This window comes from Neodiprion pinetum, chromosome 7, assembly GCF_021155775.2.
Source record: "Neodiprion pinetum isolate iyNeoPine1 chromosome 7, iyNeoPine1.2, whole genome shotgun sequence".
In the NCBI taxonomy this organism is placed as follows: Eukaryota; Metazoa; Arthropoda; class Insecta; order Hymenoptera; family Diprionidae; genus Neodiprion; species Neodiprion pinetum.
The window spans coordinates 3,153,232-3,170,684 of record NC_060238.1 but is presented as its reverse complement, the minus strand read 5'-3'; the positions used below and the strand labels follow the sequence as shown (position 1 = coordinate 3,170,684).

The window sequence follows — 17,453 nt, the reverse complement described above, 5'->3', positions numbered from 1 at the left end:
ATGTACTTGACTCTATCATCAGAGCTAGGTTGCTCCTTGAATATTCTCACACGTTTAGGTTACGGATAGTACATTTGGTTAAGCAGAGTCTGGAACAAAATCAAGTAGGTACTGTTCGGGTATGAACTGATGTTCAGATGTAAAATTAAATCTGATGAGATCTACATAGATCGAACGAGATCTACTCAGATCTAATCAGCAAAAGGTTCCAATGCAATATGATCTATTTAGATCTAAGTAAATCTAACGAAAATGAAGTAGAATTACGGAGACCTAATAAGCATAAGCGTTTATTGACAACATCAAATCAACTTGAGTGTACGTAAATATACTTATATCTAAGGAAATTTCGGTAGCTCTTCGATTCTTCAAAATTTGAATTCACATAAGTCAAATATAATCATAATTGATTTGAAAAATGTTTACCTAGATGAAGGAAAAAAAAAATTTCCCGGGAATCTGGTATACTATAAAGACATAGTTCTTCCGGTACCGAATAGATTAGAGATTAGTGTCAAAGGTCTGTTCGAAAACGTGCTTCGAGGATTGTGCGACTTGTTTTCGATGTTTTATCTATTTTTATTCGGTTGAAATGTGAACTTGGATAAAGATCATCTGTTTTTGGTGAAACCTGGAGTGGTCAAACTATGCGACTAACGAAAAAGTAATCGGTTCACTCATTTCCATGAAATATCCCATTAAAGACATCATTACTGAGCACATTATTGTATCGATATGAGAATCATAATGACATCTTAGAAGTATTTCTTTTCCTGCCGAAATGAATATTCATCTACCGCTTAATTATCTCAGGACTCGTTTAGTTATTACACAACGATGTTTTTATCTGTTTTCGCGCCCCCCCCCCCCTTCCCCCCCTTCTCCTCTCAGCGTTACGTAACATTTGAACGGTGTCCGACGACTGGATAACTGCTATACTTTTTTATTCTCAACTAGTTTCTGGTATACAAAATCAACTGCACTTGTGTAAATCGTTTTGCGTTAAGAAGAAATGTTTTCAACAACCGAAACTAGGAAGGATAATATGAGATACTTTTAATGAAGTGAATGTACCTCCTGATCATCAAGACCGGCTTGAGCAAAACTCAAGTGAAATTGAAAACAATTATAATTTATCAGACGCTGATTTGACTTGCGAGGCCAAAAGAGCCAAAATTCATACATTAACAGTTCATGAAGAAGCAGCTCGTTTCACAACGGTGTGAATTTCACCCAAAGTCCGCCAACAGCAGTAGTCACAAAGTAGTTTGGGTTCAATTGAATGGGGATTTTGTTTCGCGACGACTGATCGAATCTGTACTTCTGAATGATCGTCGCGACAGCAGCCTTCACGATGAACACGGCGACCCGTTGTCCAGGACAAATCCTCGGCCCCCCTCCAAACGGAAGATAGACAAATTTGTGTCGCCGCTGTTTGTTCTCCTCGGTGAAACGTTCAGGATTAAATTCCTCAGGTTTCGGCCAGTACTCGGGATCCATGTGCAAAGCAGCAACCGGTATCACGATAGAAGTTCCAGTACTGACGGGACAAGTGATTCCGTCCGAACCTACGAGCTCAGTGTCATTCGTACACCGTTTCAAAAGTGCTCCAAAAGCGGGATAAAGGCGTGCGGATTCGTTGATGACTCGATCCATGTATACCATTCGTTGGACAGCTTCGTAAGTGAGGCCACCACTATCTGAAACGATGTCTACGACTTCCTGGCGGAGACGATCTTGGACTTCGGGGTGTTCGGCGATCTGGAATACCAGGAAACTCAGGGTGACGTTGATCGATCCGTACGCGTCGAAAAAGAAGGAACCTGCGTGAGACGCGATGACGTCGTTGTCGACTAACTGCTCCAAGCTCAGGTCGACCTTGGCGTTCTTCTTGGTCTCGATCATGAGTTGCAAGAAGTCCGTGTATTCGCCGCCCCGCTCTTCTCTGTGCTTGATAACGTCCTTGACGACCTTCCTAAAGAACTGATCCACTTCTTTGGGTATGAAACGTGTCTTTATGATCCTCGACGGCACCGGTATGAACAGCATGATGTTCCGGATCAGACTCTTCGCGAACCTCGGCTCGAACATCAGCCGTCCAGTGGCTCTGAAAGCTCCGTATTTACCGTCACTTTTAAAACTGTCATCGACGATGCCAAAAGCTGAGCTTGCGACGATCCCAGCTGTGTATTTCGAGAACAGATCCTTCAATTCCAGCTCCACTGTATCACGGCGATCATTTACGCTGCATTTTTCATTTAAATACCCGTCGAGCTCACCGCAAATGATCTTGATGGACTCGAATAAATATTTAAGCTTCCCCAAGGTGAAGGCCGAGCTCAATTGCTGTCTCGATGCTTTCCAGCGATCTCCGTTTGTGAAGCCGGGATTAGTGGCCAGTATGGGATCCGTTCTTGTGTCTATCTCAAAGTCATTGTCGGAGAAATCCTTAAATTTGTTCGTCATTATGCACTTCACCAATTCCGGATCGCGCAGCATCAAGGACGGTCTTCGAAAGTTGTAGAGACCGATTACACTGCGACCCGGCATCTCGTTGTAGAAGTCTCTGTACATATCCGACATCTGCTTTCGCAGAAAAATCATCGGCGCGATGTGTCCGAGACCCGGTAAAGCTCCGTTCAAACATGGTACCGACTTGTTTTTCCAGTAACCGTAAGTGCTGGTCAAATGCCGGTATAAAAGCGAGAGTGTCACCAAAATTAGACCGATTACACAGTACGTCTGATCCATGGCTAGACCTCGAGCCAACTGACGGACTTAACAATCTGATGACAAGATCAAGACACCGTTCAAATATGACGCTATGCTCTAGGGTGGGGAGGCGCATCGAGCCGAGTGTCACGTTACTTTAAAGTTTAGAAAACGATTTGTCCAAATAATGTACCAAAACCGGAAATGTACCAAATGTAAAAATAAAAATAACTACGGTATAAAAAAGTTGACTTTAGTGTAAAAGAGCTATTATTTACGAAGTTTCTATCGAACCTGAAATAGTATATTATGTAACAAGGGGGTGAACTCGGTCTTTTCGGGTCGAGCGTAAGTTTGCAGTATGAGTAACGGGTACTTTACGTACGTAAAACCTGTAAAACATACTCGCATTGTATGAAGAAATTTTCTTATATCCGTACCGTCTATTGTAGTGCAGAAAATTAATAAAAGTTGTTTTCAATTTAATCTTTGTTAAATACGGTGAGATACAAGTGACGGCAAAATGTAGATAGAGATTAATTGGAGTGTGAGTGAAAGGCAGGCGGAGTATACAGCGAGAGAGGAAGAGAGTAGTAGAGAGTTGACGATTGAGGCTGAAGAGAGTTAGGAGAGAGTAGAGACGATAGTTATACGTGTGAGTCGAACTAAAGAAGCAAGGGAACGACAAGAAAATGTTGAATCGCCAGATTTAATAATCCTGCGTCTTTTATATCGTATTTTCTTTGAGACATCGATAAGTTATTAACCTTATTATTATTATTACAATAGTTACTTAATCTACTATTTATAAATTCAATTAGGCTGACCCACTTTAGGTACCGGTGTATGCTTCAGTAATTTTCTTTATGCTAACTTGAGTCTTTGATATTTTTACGGGATGATTTTTTTATCACTAGCATCAGTTTGCACATTAAATGGGATATCTGTCGATACATGGTGTAAAATTATATTATTTACAAAAGTATTCTTCAAATCTTGATAAGTTTTCGACAATTCTTGCGTCCACTTCCAGAATACGTCCTTATTTAATAATTTTTTAAATGGATCGGTGTAATAAGCATGTTCTTAACTGATTTGTCGCTAATAATTGCATATTCCAAGTATCTCTTGTAATTGTGTTTCATTTTCCGGCTTTGCAAAGTTTCGAAATATTTATAATACATAACTTTACTGACAGGAAGTACGTCTAAATCTGATTTTATTTTTAATTGATCAAAGAATTCATCACGAAATTGGACCTCGAATTAACGCGTCGCATCTTATTGTTAGTTTAAATTTTGACGTCGATTATCAGCCGATGCTGTTGCCGTGTTATTCATATGTAGTTGATTTCAAAATACTCGAATATTCGGTTGAAAGTTGTTCGTATCACTTTGGGGGGTAATAATTCAGTAGCGGGTAACTTGTATTAAAAAATGAATAGAAATTTTTTTCGTAACATTCTTCTAATGCTTTTATTTGACAATAACGTAGCTATTGCAGTAGAATGAAATGAAAAGGTTTGTTTCCGCGCTGTTTAATTCGTTATCTATGTTGATCAGATCAAAGCAGTCGATGCTTGTAATCTGAATCGCAAAAATAGTGCTGACTGGCGGTTGGAATTTTTTTGTACAATTATCACCGAATCATCGCTCAAACCGGCGATTCTGTACCGCAAAACGATTGTTTATATACGTCATTAGAGAACAAATTGATTTTTTTCGGAATTGACGTTTTTAATTACTATAATTTTTTACCGAGTAAGAATTCTCGAAATCAATCGTATAGCATATTTTTTTTTCCAAACTTCAACAGATCTTCATACATCGTAAATTATAAATAATATTATTTTACAAGTTAAAATTGAAATCCTGAACAGCCTGTTTGAATGTCTTCTACTTATTGCCTTACTTCCAGTAACCAATACTTTCAAGTCATCCATGATTGCTTCCTTGTTCCGATGCTCGTTGTTATTCTGCAAGAAATAAAAATTTACGTAGCTACGCATCTTTGATGTTCTACTTTGGAAGTTGCAATCAGCAAATTAAGAAGTTTAAAATCCAGACCCTTACACGTTATTTTGAATCCTTCAACCAAGGTCAACACCTGACGCAGCGAGTAACGGAAGCCCAACCGACGCGGTTCCGTGTTTACGTTGCGAATCGGTCAGCGTCGGTCGGAACTCAACGAAGCGTCATTTGCGTACGGCGATCGGGCGCGGCGCCACGCAGTCTGACGGCGTCGCGACGCTTACCGCGTGATATTCGGCGTCCGTGTGTCCGTGCGTGTGTGTGCGTGTGTGTGCTTTTTTCTTTCCGTGTTTTTTGATAACCGAAAGTGTATCTACGCTGTTGAAAAGTTCTCTATGGACTCCCATACACCGAATGGGAAGTTTTATTCGGATACAGAACAGTGAATTCTCCCTACATTTGCTGTTTATTCAATTTGAAAATACAATAAAATTTGGTAAATTCCAATAACTTTTTTGTGTTTTTCTGTTTTTTATAAATTTTAATAAAATCAAAAATTTTCATAGTAAATTTAAGACAAACGCATAGTGATTTACCGAATTTGTAAATTTGCAACCTAACTTTCGTAAATTGACGATCTTTTTGTACGGTAAGTGAGTAGTAAATTCGTAATAATTTTCAACAGCGTGCGCAGTGTCAAGTGGTGAATACGTGCGAGTGACGATCGGATGCGATCCATGCCTGGCGAATCGAGCTGCTCCAATCAATTTCATCTGCTGCAGACACCACAGAGGTGAGTCGAGTCGTGTTTACGGTACGAATATCTGCCTCTCGTAGATTTCTCTGTACGAACCTGTTGCGTTGCGATTTCCCTGTCTCGTCGTGATGCTGTCCAGCAATTAGGTATCTTATTTTGATCGAGATGAGACAGCTCGATGCATCTCTTTCGCTGGGCGCGATGCTTCGTTGCCTGTTGTTGTTATTCCTGCTGGTTGCTCTCGATTCGGGGATTGGTAGTTCTGAGACTGATTTTTCACTGCGCATCGTGAAATTGCTCGATTTTTTTCTTTTTTTTTCCAAAATGTAAATTTCGTCAAATTGCTCAGTTTTTATCTTATTTCTGAAATTGTACGTCCTGACGCGATACTGACTATGAGCTTAATTTGGCATTACGATTTCCCTGCGTATGTTTCGAATGATTAAAAACTGACATCGAGAATATCCCGAATATTGGTTGGTTTCGGTCTGAAGGTCGGGTCATTCCGGTATCGAACTTTTCCGTCCACCCACGTTACGAATCTTAAATTTGATACACTCTTAAAGGGGTAATTTGTGCGATTTCGACGTTGACGTATACAGGGTGGTCGATTTAAGTTGACATAGCAGAATATCCGAATAATTCCGAATAATTCCGAATAAGCATTTTATCTCTTTGACATCGTGCAAAGAAAAAACAATGACTTGGAACCCCGCACACTTTTCAAACCAAACAAGGTCAAATTATTTATCTGCTCTGAGTAATTTTATTCCAATTTTAATTTATCATCGCTCAATTTTTTCATAAGCGACCATCCTGCAAGACTTTTTGGATTGAATATTTTCCCGATCTCTTGAGCCAATCGCAACTTTGGATGTATGATAATTTGTTGTTACTGATTTTGATGGAAATTTATGGAATATGCCACGTTTTCAGTTTCTTGCGCGTCATATCTTCCGCCTCTCTTATCTTCTTACCTTTTTTTTTTTTTATCGTTTACACGGATATCACCAATTGCGTAGATCTTTCATAATCGAATTGCGATTCTATGCCCTCATTCAAGGGTATTTGAAAACTTTTCTCATCTCTGGATTCGATACAGTGCACTTGGTGGCAATATAGATTGTGTTTATCTCGCCACTGCGATAAAATCCAATCTGGTTATCCATTTCGTTCTGCTTTTCTTTGTTAGATTTCGGTTCATCTGACAAACTTTAACGTGTAAATAATGTTAAAAAAATTCTTTATTTATTACAGTTAAATTTTCCATTCAATTAAACAATGTTGAAACGTTTTGAATTATCTCGCATATTCCCAGAGGTATAATTTTGACGAAAGCATAGTAAGCAAGGGTGACAGCTCAATAAATGCTCGATGTATCAATGCTTACAGTCGCAGCGAATATTATAAATGAAGTCATTGCGTATTAATCTGTTTTGAATCAAAGATAATGTAGAGATTATTCAAAACCTGTGATAAGTATGAACAGATGTGAGGGGTTACATTGGGTTGACCTCTAAAACTCATGATAACTTTTTCGTACTTGAATTCGAATACCAAGTTACGCAAATTTCGACAGCGAATTTGTTTTCGGTATTATTACTGAAGTTTGCACTTTGTGTATGTTTGAAAATGATCCGATTTTGGTTTATTTCTATTATCGTCTTGACCGCCCCATTGCCAAGTGCAAATCTGAATTCAGATTAGATTGCTTTGCTCGTATGCAATCTTAATTAACTTATAACGTACGATTGACATTCTCGAAAATGACCGATGGACACGTCCTTGTGTTCAGTGCATGGAGCATCAGACCATGAATTCCGATTAGTCTGATTGGAAAACGGGTTCATTAAAGACCAGGAATGGAGTGGACAAATGAACGCTGAGGTCATTGCGTATTAAGAATCTTTTGATTCGAGTTCATCCAATACTGAATGCAAAGCATTCCGGCGTGACAATCTCTATTTAATTCGACGGCAGTTGAGCCGTTATGTCTGACCTAACAACGTTTTCGACATCTTGTATTTTAGTTACCGGTTGTTGATTATCAAGTCGAACTCGAAAATCAGGGTCATTCCAGTACTGCACTTTTCCATCACCCCAGATAACGAAGACGAGAGCACATTCTAAGAAAGAGACAAAGCAGATCCAGAATACGACTCTCCACTCGGAAACCGTCTGATTCGGCGTCAGAATGCCAATAAGATACGGAGCGGCTATCCCTGCCAGAGCGTTTATCGTCGACTTCATTCCCATGACGGTTCCAGAATGGTTGGGACTCAAATCTATCGGGTTAATGAAAATCCCGGGAGTACCTAGGCCCATGAAACCCATGCCGAGCACAAAGAGAACAACGACGACGTCGCGGTTGCAGCCAACGTAGGATGCCGTGACGATAAAAATGGCTGGCACGACCATGGCGACAGCGGTGAAAGATTTCCTCACGTTCGTGACACTCATTTTCCGTGTCTTTATGAACCAGTCGGCAACCCATGACGATGCAATGCTCACGATCCACATAAGCAGGGAGGGAAGAGCCGACAAAAAGCCATTCGACTGAACAGAGAAGTTGAGGACGTTGCTCATGTAGAGAGGAAGGTCCGTGACCATGGTGAAATAGCTGAAACCGTTACCGATAGTTGCAATCAACAAAGCCCAGACTGGAACTGAGGTCAGAATGTGTCGCCATGGTGTCGGTACCAGCTCTTTTTTGCAGTTTGTCGTTTTCCGCAAGTAGTTCTTCTCCGAGTCGGTTATGAAGGGGTGGACGTCGGGAGTGTTGTAGCAAAGCAAGACCCACGCAAAGAACCAGAGCACACCGGCTGCACCGAAGACGTAAAATAACAGCGGCCAGCCGATAGATGAATTTTGGATCATAACTCCCGAGAGCGCGCTGCCCAGCACGGTTCCAAGTTTGGTTCCCGATGTCACGACCGTCGCGATGGTCGACTCTTCACCCGGCGCGGACCATCGGGGTACGAGCTCTGCCATGGCTGGTATGGTCACTCCCTCCCCTAAGCCTATCAGGATGCGCAGGATTATGAGACCCGTAGAGTCGAATGCTTCGACCACCACCGGCGTCAGAAGTGTGAATATGGCAGTCGAGAAGATGCTCAAACCCAGGACGTACTTTCCCCCAATTTTGTCAGCCAGCATTCCACCCGGAATTTGAGTGAACACGTAACCCCAGTAGAAACTCGACAGAATGATTCCCTGCAATTCAATTTCTGGATTTGTATCATAATGTTCAATTTTTTGGAATTGGTGGAGAACGGTTATACGGATGACTAAAGTGAAGTAATTGTTGAAGTGAAGTATCCAGATATTGTTTATTACTACGAGTTACTTACTTGTCTTTACTTTGTTGCGAATTTGTTTAAACACGTTATGTGAAGCAGTGCCTCTTTAAGAATACAACCTTGAAAATTCAATTCTAACGATCACCTGAATCACCGTGACATGATTCCTTGCCAATATCGAAACGTAAATCCGTGTTTTCTTACTTGTGTATAAGAATCCCATTCGTAACTGCCACCGCTACCGGTACCCGAGGTTGTCGAATCGGATGCTGGACAAATTTCGTTCGAACTCGTACTGTTTGAAGTTTTCGCAGATACGACCATCTCCGTGATCGCTAACGACATAGATATTCGCATGGTGTAAGCGTTTACAGCTGCCAGACATCCCATCACTGTGAATACCCATCGCTGCGGTATCCTCGCACCTGTAAAACGATTATTCTTTTCATCGACGCGAGTATGTCAAACAGTTCGTGAGATTGTGACAACTTCTTCGAGAGTTTGGGCTTCTACCGGTTGCCAAAATTACTTACAACAAAGTTTCCACGACGAAAGCATCGTCGAGACGTTAAAATTGAGTAGACGAGACCACTGAATCTTAGCCGAAAGTAGACTTCGTCACAAAATCGATCTGAAGATCCGACTGCAACGCTCTTTCGTGATAAGCTGATTGTGAATATTAGTGCTGTGTTCCTCACTCCGTCGACAATGAGGCGTAGAACTGCAGTGTTCCTATCTTGTGCCTAATAACCAGACTCAAACGTTCGAGGTCAAGATAACTGCATGCAGATTAGATTTATGTAATTCACAAATCATAAGCTGGCAAATGACTTTTGGTTTAATGGCGATAAGTCTTTCATAGCTATATTCTGTAGTATAAGGAGGCACATTAATCCGGTATAATATAAAGACTCAGTTCCTCGGCACCAAATAGCGCAAAGATTAATCTCAAGGATCTGTTCAATATCATGCTACAAGTATTGTGTGACTTGTTATTGAGTGTATCTCGCTTTTTATCCAATTGAAATGTGGTCTTAAGTAAAAGTGGTCTATTTTCAGCGAAACTTGAAGCGCTCATGTGACAAACACTTTTCTACCCACGTTTTTTTGAAATTTAGAACCAGAATCTTTTTCTCAAACTTGAGTAGGTATATCGATCGATATTTTTGAGTAAATTCTTTAAAATACTGCTGTCTATTCCAGAAATTTGGAGCCTAGTCCAACCGTCGGGAAACGATTCTTTCAATTTTTAAAAATGTATTTTGAAATTTGTGAAATTTATTACGGTGATTTGAAGCTCAAATAAAATTCATTCAAAAATATTCTACAATCAAAATCTCGTTCAAAGTACTGATTCAATATTTTCACAACTTCCGATTACCACAATTCCCAATTTCTTACTATTGATGTGTTTCATAAGACATCGCATAGAACATAAAATAAAACTAAAAGTATTTTTTCAGAGCAATAATTTATTATATTCTTATTTCAGTGTTGAAAGCGTATCGCTTGACCATTGAACCTGAGATGCTACAAGAACCGCTACGTAACATAAAGTGTGGGGCAGCCCAGAGGAGGTGAGAATACTTTTTAAAATAATTGTTTCATAATTCAAGATGGTCCTTTTGAACCCAACTTCTAGTCCAAGTCAATGAATATAGAATCAGGCAACAGTAATACCTAATATGAGCACCGAACATCCACTTAGCTAAATTTATTAAAGTTTCCTTCTTTGTTCTCTCCAGATTTAAGCAGAGACATCCGAGCAACTTCTCCATTACTCGGCAACGTCGGTGAGTTTGCACGTATTTAGGTTACGGGTATTTCCCTGGGATTCCCCTGTCACGTGGCGTGGCGGTAACAATTGTTACGAAAATCTTGGATTTCTTAGCTGCATGGATAGGCTCATTAGCGATCGCAACGTGCTTGACTTTTGGTCGGATAATTTTCGTTTCGCAATTTAATTAACCGTAGCTCACTTGAAGTTAGAAATTTTACACGTTGCTAAAAGCGGAATGAGCATCGCGACAGGTAACCATCGCTTACTCGGCACTCGCGAGATCGAATTGTGTTTCGCAACTGATGTAATAATCCACGTTTGAATTTACCGACGATGTCCTTTAAGCGGTGGGTTCACCTGAGGTTTTAACGTATTCGAATATTCACATTATTGTTATATCGATCAAATTCCAAAGTCTGGCATAACGTAACGTAATCAAATTGCATCTTATATTATACGTCATTTTCAATATTTTAACATTCAACAAGTATCGATCAAATGCTTTTTTTTCTTAGCTCGCTTAGAAAAATGCTAATTGGCATACAGGATGTTTTTAATCAATTTTACAAAAGGTTGATGTACCGAAAGTCTGCCAATATTTGCTAAAACGATACATTCGATATTAGGGTTTTCGGGAAACAACCGCGATACTGTATTCTGAGTAGGCAGACTACGATACAAAAACATTTTGCTCCCAACAGGTAAACAACGAAAATGTAAGTCAGTGACCACGGCGCAAATGATGAAGAATGACGTGTGTTGGAAAGAATGGATAATCGTTTAGATCGAATATAGGTAACCGGGTAGGTACAGGTGGACGTTTTGGGATCCGTCGCGGGCTTTATGCATGTGTGTGTGAGAGTCTCTCTTTTCCGTTGGGTGGTTCCGTTGGGAAACAGTGAAGGGTAGGAAAGTCGCGATGTACCGCGATGTTGCTAACTTTTGTAATCCACAGCGTCGAACGATCACGGAAATTTTGTTGCCAAAAGAATCGGTATTCGAGTCTCTCGACCGTTTGTAAGCGTTTGAATAATAACGAGGTAGAATTTTCCATTTCTTGTCACTCTGCAACCATTTTTCCATTGTTGTTCAATTCAACTATTCAGTCATGACCGATCGTTATTCCATTCGATTGATTTCTGTGATCGTCCGAATGGGCAAAACGCATCTCTCGACCATCCATCGCGTTCCGTGGTACGCTGGATGGCGAGATGCTGAGCTCGAAGACTTCGCGTCGAAGAGGAACGCCGACCGTCACGCCACACAATAATGCATGCCCTCCAACCTCCCTCCCGGACTTGACCCGCATCTCGGAAGAACAATCCGCATCGCGACGCGTCGGATTCGAAAAGACGCGGATGCGGATTGGCTTTCTGCAGAATTTTGCGACAAGTCCTAGATATTTAAGGTATTTTTACAGGTAAATCGGTCGCGCCCTTTTGCGCGTGTGAATTAATCACGGGAATCGGACGCGCCTTTTGCGCGATTATTAATAATTAGGGTGGCGACAAACCGGGAAAATCGGGAGTAGTCGGAGAATTTTGTCCATCGAGAAAAGTCGTGGAATTATGACGAACCATTGGATAGAACGCACTTTTCTATAAATTGTTTTCAAAATTCAGCCGTGTTTTCTAAATTCAGCCAAGCTAACTGCCGGAAATAGAATTGTACAATTTCTAATTGTTCGTGTGAGACGAATCAATATTATTTACGTTTTTTAGATCCAAATTAATATATTCAAGATGTACATTGTACAACTTCCGGAGCTGTAAGATCGTAAAAGCTGTTCAACAATATTCAAGTTTCGTGGGAAAACGTCAGGGAGTTCTGAACTTTTTTACGGGAAAAGTCAGGGAATTTTATTTGAGCACAATCGGCGCCATCCTGCAAATGATCCAATGATCCAGTGATCGAGGGATCGGTGGGATCCGGTAATCGACTCCATCCGGTGGTTAAGGTGTCCAAGGTGATCCCAGTGATCGAGTGATCGAGTGATCAAATCCGGGAGGTAACGACAGATTTCGTTGCACAATTTTCGCGAGCTTAATTTTTTTTGTCCGAGTTATCCGTGTTACATACAACAGAGTAGCACGAACGTCTTCCAACGCGCCCCCACGACGGGGGTGGTACACGACGCTTACAATTACTGCAGAAAATGAGGAAAAAAATGCATGGCATTCACAAAACGGAGCTTGTATGAATTTTGTGGGGCGCTGGCGAATTTCGTATTCAGCCTGACAGTGCTATCAACTTTATTTGCGGCCAAAAAATTTCAAACGCGAAATAGCCGGTTTTTTGCTATAATTGTAACCCCGCCGCAATCCCCCGCCGTGAAGGTGATTTGACAGACGTTCGTATTAATATTATATGTTACACATTTAACTTAAAAAAGATGAAGCTTACGGAAATGACCCGAAAATTTTTGACGCTGCCTCCGGGACTAATCGAGTGATCGAGTGATCCAGTGGCCCAAAAATGGATGATCCGGTGACCCGAGTGATCTGAGTTTCGATTCGAGTGAGCCAGTTGAATCGAGTGATCGAGTGATCTAGTGATCGAGCAGCGTGGTGAGAGACTTTCAAAACCGGGAAAAGTCAGGGAAATATGATCGACCAAATGGAGAAACGTACTTTTTTTTTCATAAAAATCATTATCAATCTTGAACTATGCTTCATAAATTCAGTTAAACGGACCTTCGGAAATGGAATCGTTCAATTTCTAATTATTCGTCTCAAACGAAGCAATGCTACGTGTTTCTTAGATCCAAATTAATATAAGTCAAACTTACACTTGAATATATTAATGATATCATCCTACACGGTTAGCCGAATTAATCGGTTATCAAACCGGTCTGTCAATTTTTAGTTGGTTACTTCTTCTACCTCTCTCGTCTTTTTACCTTTTTTGTTATTCATTACATAGATATCATCGATTCCGCATATATTTCAATATTGATTTACGATTTTATGTAATTATTCAAAGGTATTAAAAACTTTTCTTATCTCCGGATTCGATACAGTGCATTTGGTAGCAGTATAGATTGCATTATCTCGCTTCTGCGATAATATCCAATTTTGTTATCTGTGAAGCATGTCTGTTTTTATTACGAGTGAATTCTCTTTTGCATTAAACAATGTTAAAACATTACAAATTACCGTAGATTTTCAGAGCAGTTTAAATTTAAAGGAAAAATAGGAAACAAAGGCAAAAAATCGATAATCGCTAACACGGTAAATTCAAGCATTAAGCGCATATGTGCAGTTTCAATAAATATTTCTAAACGATTGAGACTTCGGGTGTTGATCTACGCTGTGGATGAGAAATATGGTAGAAATTATTCTGGAACAATGACAAGTACGAACAGATGCAATTCCTTGACACGTGTTCGGCTCGAGAGGACAATGAACAAGATCACAAATTCCGATCAATTGAAATGAAAAACGCTTCCGTCAAAGATTAATCATTGAGTGTAAAACAAAATTTTGAGGTGATTGTTAATTAGGCATTTTTTGATGGCATGGCTGTTTGACATTGAAAGAATAACATTCTGATGTGAGAATCTCTATCTAAGTCGACGGCTGTTCAACCGTTCTGTCCGAATTTGTATCGTTTTCAACTTTTTGTACTTTAGTCACCGGTTGTTTTTCAAGTCCAAATCGAAAATCAGGGTCATTCCAGTACTGCGCTTTTCCATCACCCCAGATAACGAAGACGAGAGCACATTCTAAGAAAAATCCAAAACAGATCCAAAATACGATTCTCCATTCGGAAAGCGTCTGATTCGGCGTCAGAATGCCGACAAGATACGGAGCGGCTATCCCTGTCAGAGCGCTGACCGTCATCGTCATTGCCAAGACGGTTCCAGAGTAGTTGGGACTCAAGTCCATCGGGTTAATCAACATTGCGGGGTAATATGGACCCATGAAACCTGTGCCGAGCACAAAGAGAATGACGACTGCGACATTATTACAGCCAACGTAGGAAGCCGTGATGATGAAAATGGCCGGCAGGATCGAGGAGATTGTAGCCAATGACTTCCTCACGTTCGTGACACTCATTTTCCGTGTCTTTCCGTGTCGAGACGTCAAAATGATGCACGGAAAATCATGCACCGAACCTCAGTCGAAAGTAGACGTCGTTAGAAATTTAATTTGAAGATCGGTGAGTGATTCCGACCTTGATGAGGTGCGGAGCAGTATTTCTATCTCGTGCTTATTGATCAGACGTGAAAGTTTCATTTGCGAACTCGATAAACGCATGAGGATCGCCTGCAATCATCCACTTATCAAATCCCAAGCAGGCGAAAAAACTCCGTTTCTATTACTTCGTGACCTTGTTTTATTAGCGAAGTCACTTGGTTGTCGTTGGAAACGCTTAGCTGTATCGAAGAGTCTCCGTGAAAGCGCTATGTCGGATTTCAAAAAGAGTAGTAACCTGCACGCATGCAAAAATAATGAATAAAGTGAAAGCGAGTCAGTGATATTATTTTGGGTGATAGATTGGATCGTATATTACATTTATTTGAACCCATACTTTTATATATATAAACAATAGCTTAGAACTCTAGCTTCAGCAGCTTTAATAGCGAGAACCGATGCTGTAAAAAATTTCAATTCATTCTCTTTTCCTCTTCAATTATTCTACGCTCTTATACGCGATGATTGGAAAATCACTTCCCATCGAGTTTTGGTATTTATGTTTGATTAAGAAGCGATTCTGATAACGGTTTTTTTAAGCTTTTTATGCCTCAAACGCGGGTTATTCTCAAAGTATGGAAATAGTGCGAGGCATCCAATCTTGGATAATTCTATCCAATATCAATTTAAATTGTTGATCCACTCAATCTAAAGTAACGATCGTTTGTTCACTCGATCAATCGCGAAACTGTTTTTAATAATTCGTTTATAAGTAGGTACCTTGCTTATTTTGTTCAGGATTATTTATAAGTATACGTCAGTTAAATTATGCAATCATTAATTGGTCTAAAATTTAAATGTTTAATGATGAGAAAAATTTTTACAGAAAAACAATTTCCAAAAAATATGAATGCACTAAATCTTGTTGCTATTCAAGTAGTTAGCGAAAAAGCGAACACACCAGGTTTTATTTCGATGATGTAGCTCCGAAAATGTGTGAATGTAAACTGTCGTATAGTCTAGACGCTATTTCCATTTCTCAAGTGGATCGTTTTGATAGACACAGCTGTACGTGTAACGCAAGCGGAATTTAAGGTAATCATTCAGCTGGCTCCAAAAGTTTGATAAATCTACCTTCGTATCGATTGATAATCAAGGTTCATACAGATGAACGTCTTATTCTCAATTGGATCGTTTTGCAATTATTCTGATAGGGATTTAATTGTCGTTTATCAACGCGGTACACCAATACAGGAGCCACTAATACATTCCTATTGAAATCTTCAACGACACCGCATACAATTCTACAATAATACACCGACAAGGGTAATTAATGCATCATTCATGTATAAGATACGACACGTACCCGCGATAATGATTCTCAACACCGTGATTTCGAACTTATCGTCATTATTGGTACACTTACATTTCATATCCTGAATTTTCGTCCGCTGACGATTGTTTCGTTTTCGAAAAATTGCCATCAAATAAATCACTTGGTTAGAAGAAGAATGTGAAAGAAAGAACCGAGAAAAGATTTGATTTGAAAACTATACCGTGACAAAATTTCAAATTCCTCATCTCTTAGTTTTTTTTTTCTTCCGTCTAGTTTTTTTAGTGCTTGTTTAGGTCAGGTTAGAATTGTTTAGTTTGGTGGGAGAGTACTAAATTTTTAAATCCTTTTTTTTTTATCTTCAGACCCTTAGGATTTGAACAATTGAATTATTGTTCGATTCAATTTCATTATCAACAATCGATAACAGCGCTGTAATATTGAATAGATTAGAGAGAAAAATTTCGCTAGGGTTTACTTGAATAAGCTTGCAAAGAGAATTAATTACCTCTCTGTCGGTACATAATAAATTTCTCCCCTGCCAAAAACGCAATCAGAAAGAAAAGGTGATGCTTTCGAATCATTGATAAAAATTTCCTTCACAGTTTATCGCGCGGAAAATGGGATTTTCAAAATAATGAGAAAATTCTTTAAAAAATACATGTCTATTCAGAAAAATCAACGAATTCATTTTACATGATGAAACAAAAAAAAAAAAAAGAAATAAAAATATCCTCTGAAAATTTGTTGAACAATATTTCGTTTAAGTAACTTTTGGGCATTATCATTGTTCAAATTGAATTTTCATATCGTCTTTGTTTTGGTAGATTCTTTTATAGATTTTTATCTTATCAGAAGGTATTCAATATTGTCTACGAGACTCACTTTTAGTTGAGAATGTACAGCCAATACATCGTAATAAAGGCAACAGAAGAACAGTTGTTCTCAATATTATTTTATTAATTAAGTAGGCCGTACGAGATTGTTTTAGAAGTTCTGTGGTTTAATTTTTAAATTGAATATAAATTCTTCACTTGCATTACGTATCGGTAAAATTTATATACCACGGTGCTAATAATATATAATTTTTGTTTTTCCACTTTCACAATTATTACTTTGGTAGACAGAATGAACGGAAAAAAATCTCCGTGGTGAAATTAAAAAATGTCACGGTCAACAGTTTACTGAGTTGGCGTGGAATTTCCCATATACAAGTTTCGCGTACTAATTTAATACTAACGCGATAGTCCAAATCTTATCAACCTATCTGAAATACATGTGCCACTGTCGGTGTATCGCAACCTTGTACCGTTAGGAATGTGACAAAAAAAAAAAAAAAAATAAACAACAAAATATCAATTATTTACAATCGGAACAATTATGAGATTAACAGCAGATGAATCCGATACCGTATTATCACTGATTTTTATTTCAATTTGTGCCTATTTTTTTTATTTTTTACTTTT

The 17,453-nt window shown here is 39.3% G+C and overlaps 2 protein-coding genes across 2 annotated transcripts; both read right to left on the bottom strand.

Moving 5' to 3' along the window:
• Nucleotides 1-274: 274 nt before the first annotated feature.
• Nucleotides 275-9,517, bottom strand: LOC124223271 (uncharacterized). Its single transcript, XM_069137767.1, has 5 exons — nucleotides 9,272-9,517; nucleotides 8,943-9,163; nucleotides 7,415-8,652; nucleotides 7,189-7,268; nucleotides 275-2,777 (listed from the first exon to the last, which is right to left on the bottom strand). The coding sequence occupies exons 1-5, from the start codon at nucleotides 9,294-9,296 to the stop codon at nucleotides 1,213-1,215; spliced, it is 3,129 nt and encodes a 1,042-aa protein (XP_068993868.1). The 5' UTR covers nucleotides 9,297-9,517; the 3' UTR covers nucleotides 275-1,212.
• Nucleotides 9,518-14,084: 4,567 nt separating this feature from the next.
• LOC138191251 (uncharacterized transporter slc-17.2-like) lies at nucleotides 14,085-14,576 on the bottom strand. Its single transcript, XM_069137766.1, has one exon. The coding sequence runs from the start codon at nucleotides 14,574-14,576 to the stop codon at nucleotides 14,085-14,087; it is 492 nt and encodes a 163-aa protein (XP_068993867.1).
• Between the last annotated feature and the right edge of the window lie 2,877 nt (nucleotides 14,577-17,453).

Excerpts from the sequence above, each read along its gene's own strand:
- LOC124223271 (XM_069137767.1), bottom strand. The coding sequence starts at position 9,296 with ATGCTTTCGTCGTGGAAACTTTGTT. Across the intron at positions 8,653-8,942 it reads AATGGGATTCTTATACACAA|GGAATCATTCTGTCGAGTTT; the intron begins GTAAGAAAACAC and ends ATTGAATTGCAG. Across the intron at positions 2,778-7,188 it reads CATTTTCGAGAATGTCAATC|TCCGTCAGTTGGCTCGAGGT; the intron begins GTACGTTATAAG and ends CAGATTGTTAAG.
- LOC138191251 (XM_069137766.1), bottom strand. The coding sequence starts at position 14,576 with ATGAGTGTCACGAACGTGAGGAAGTCATTGGCTACAATCTCCTCGATC.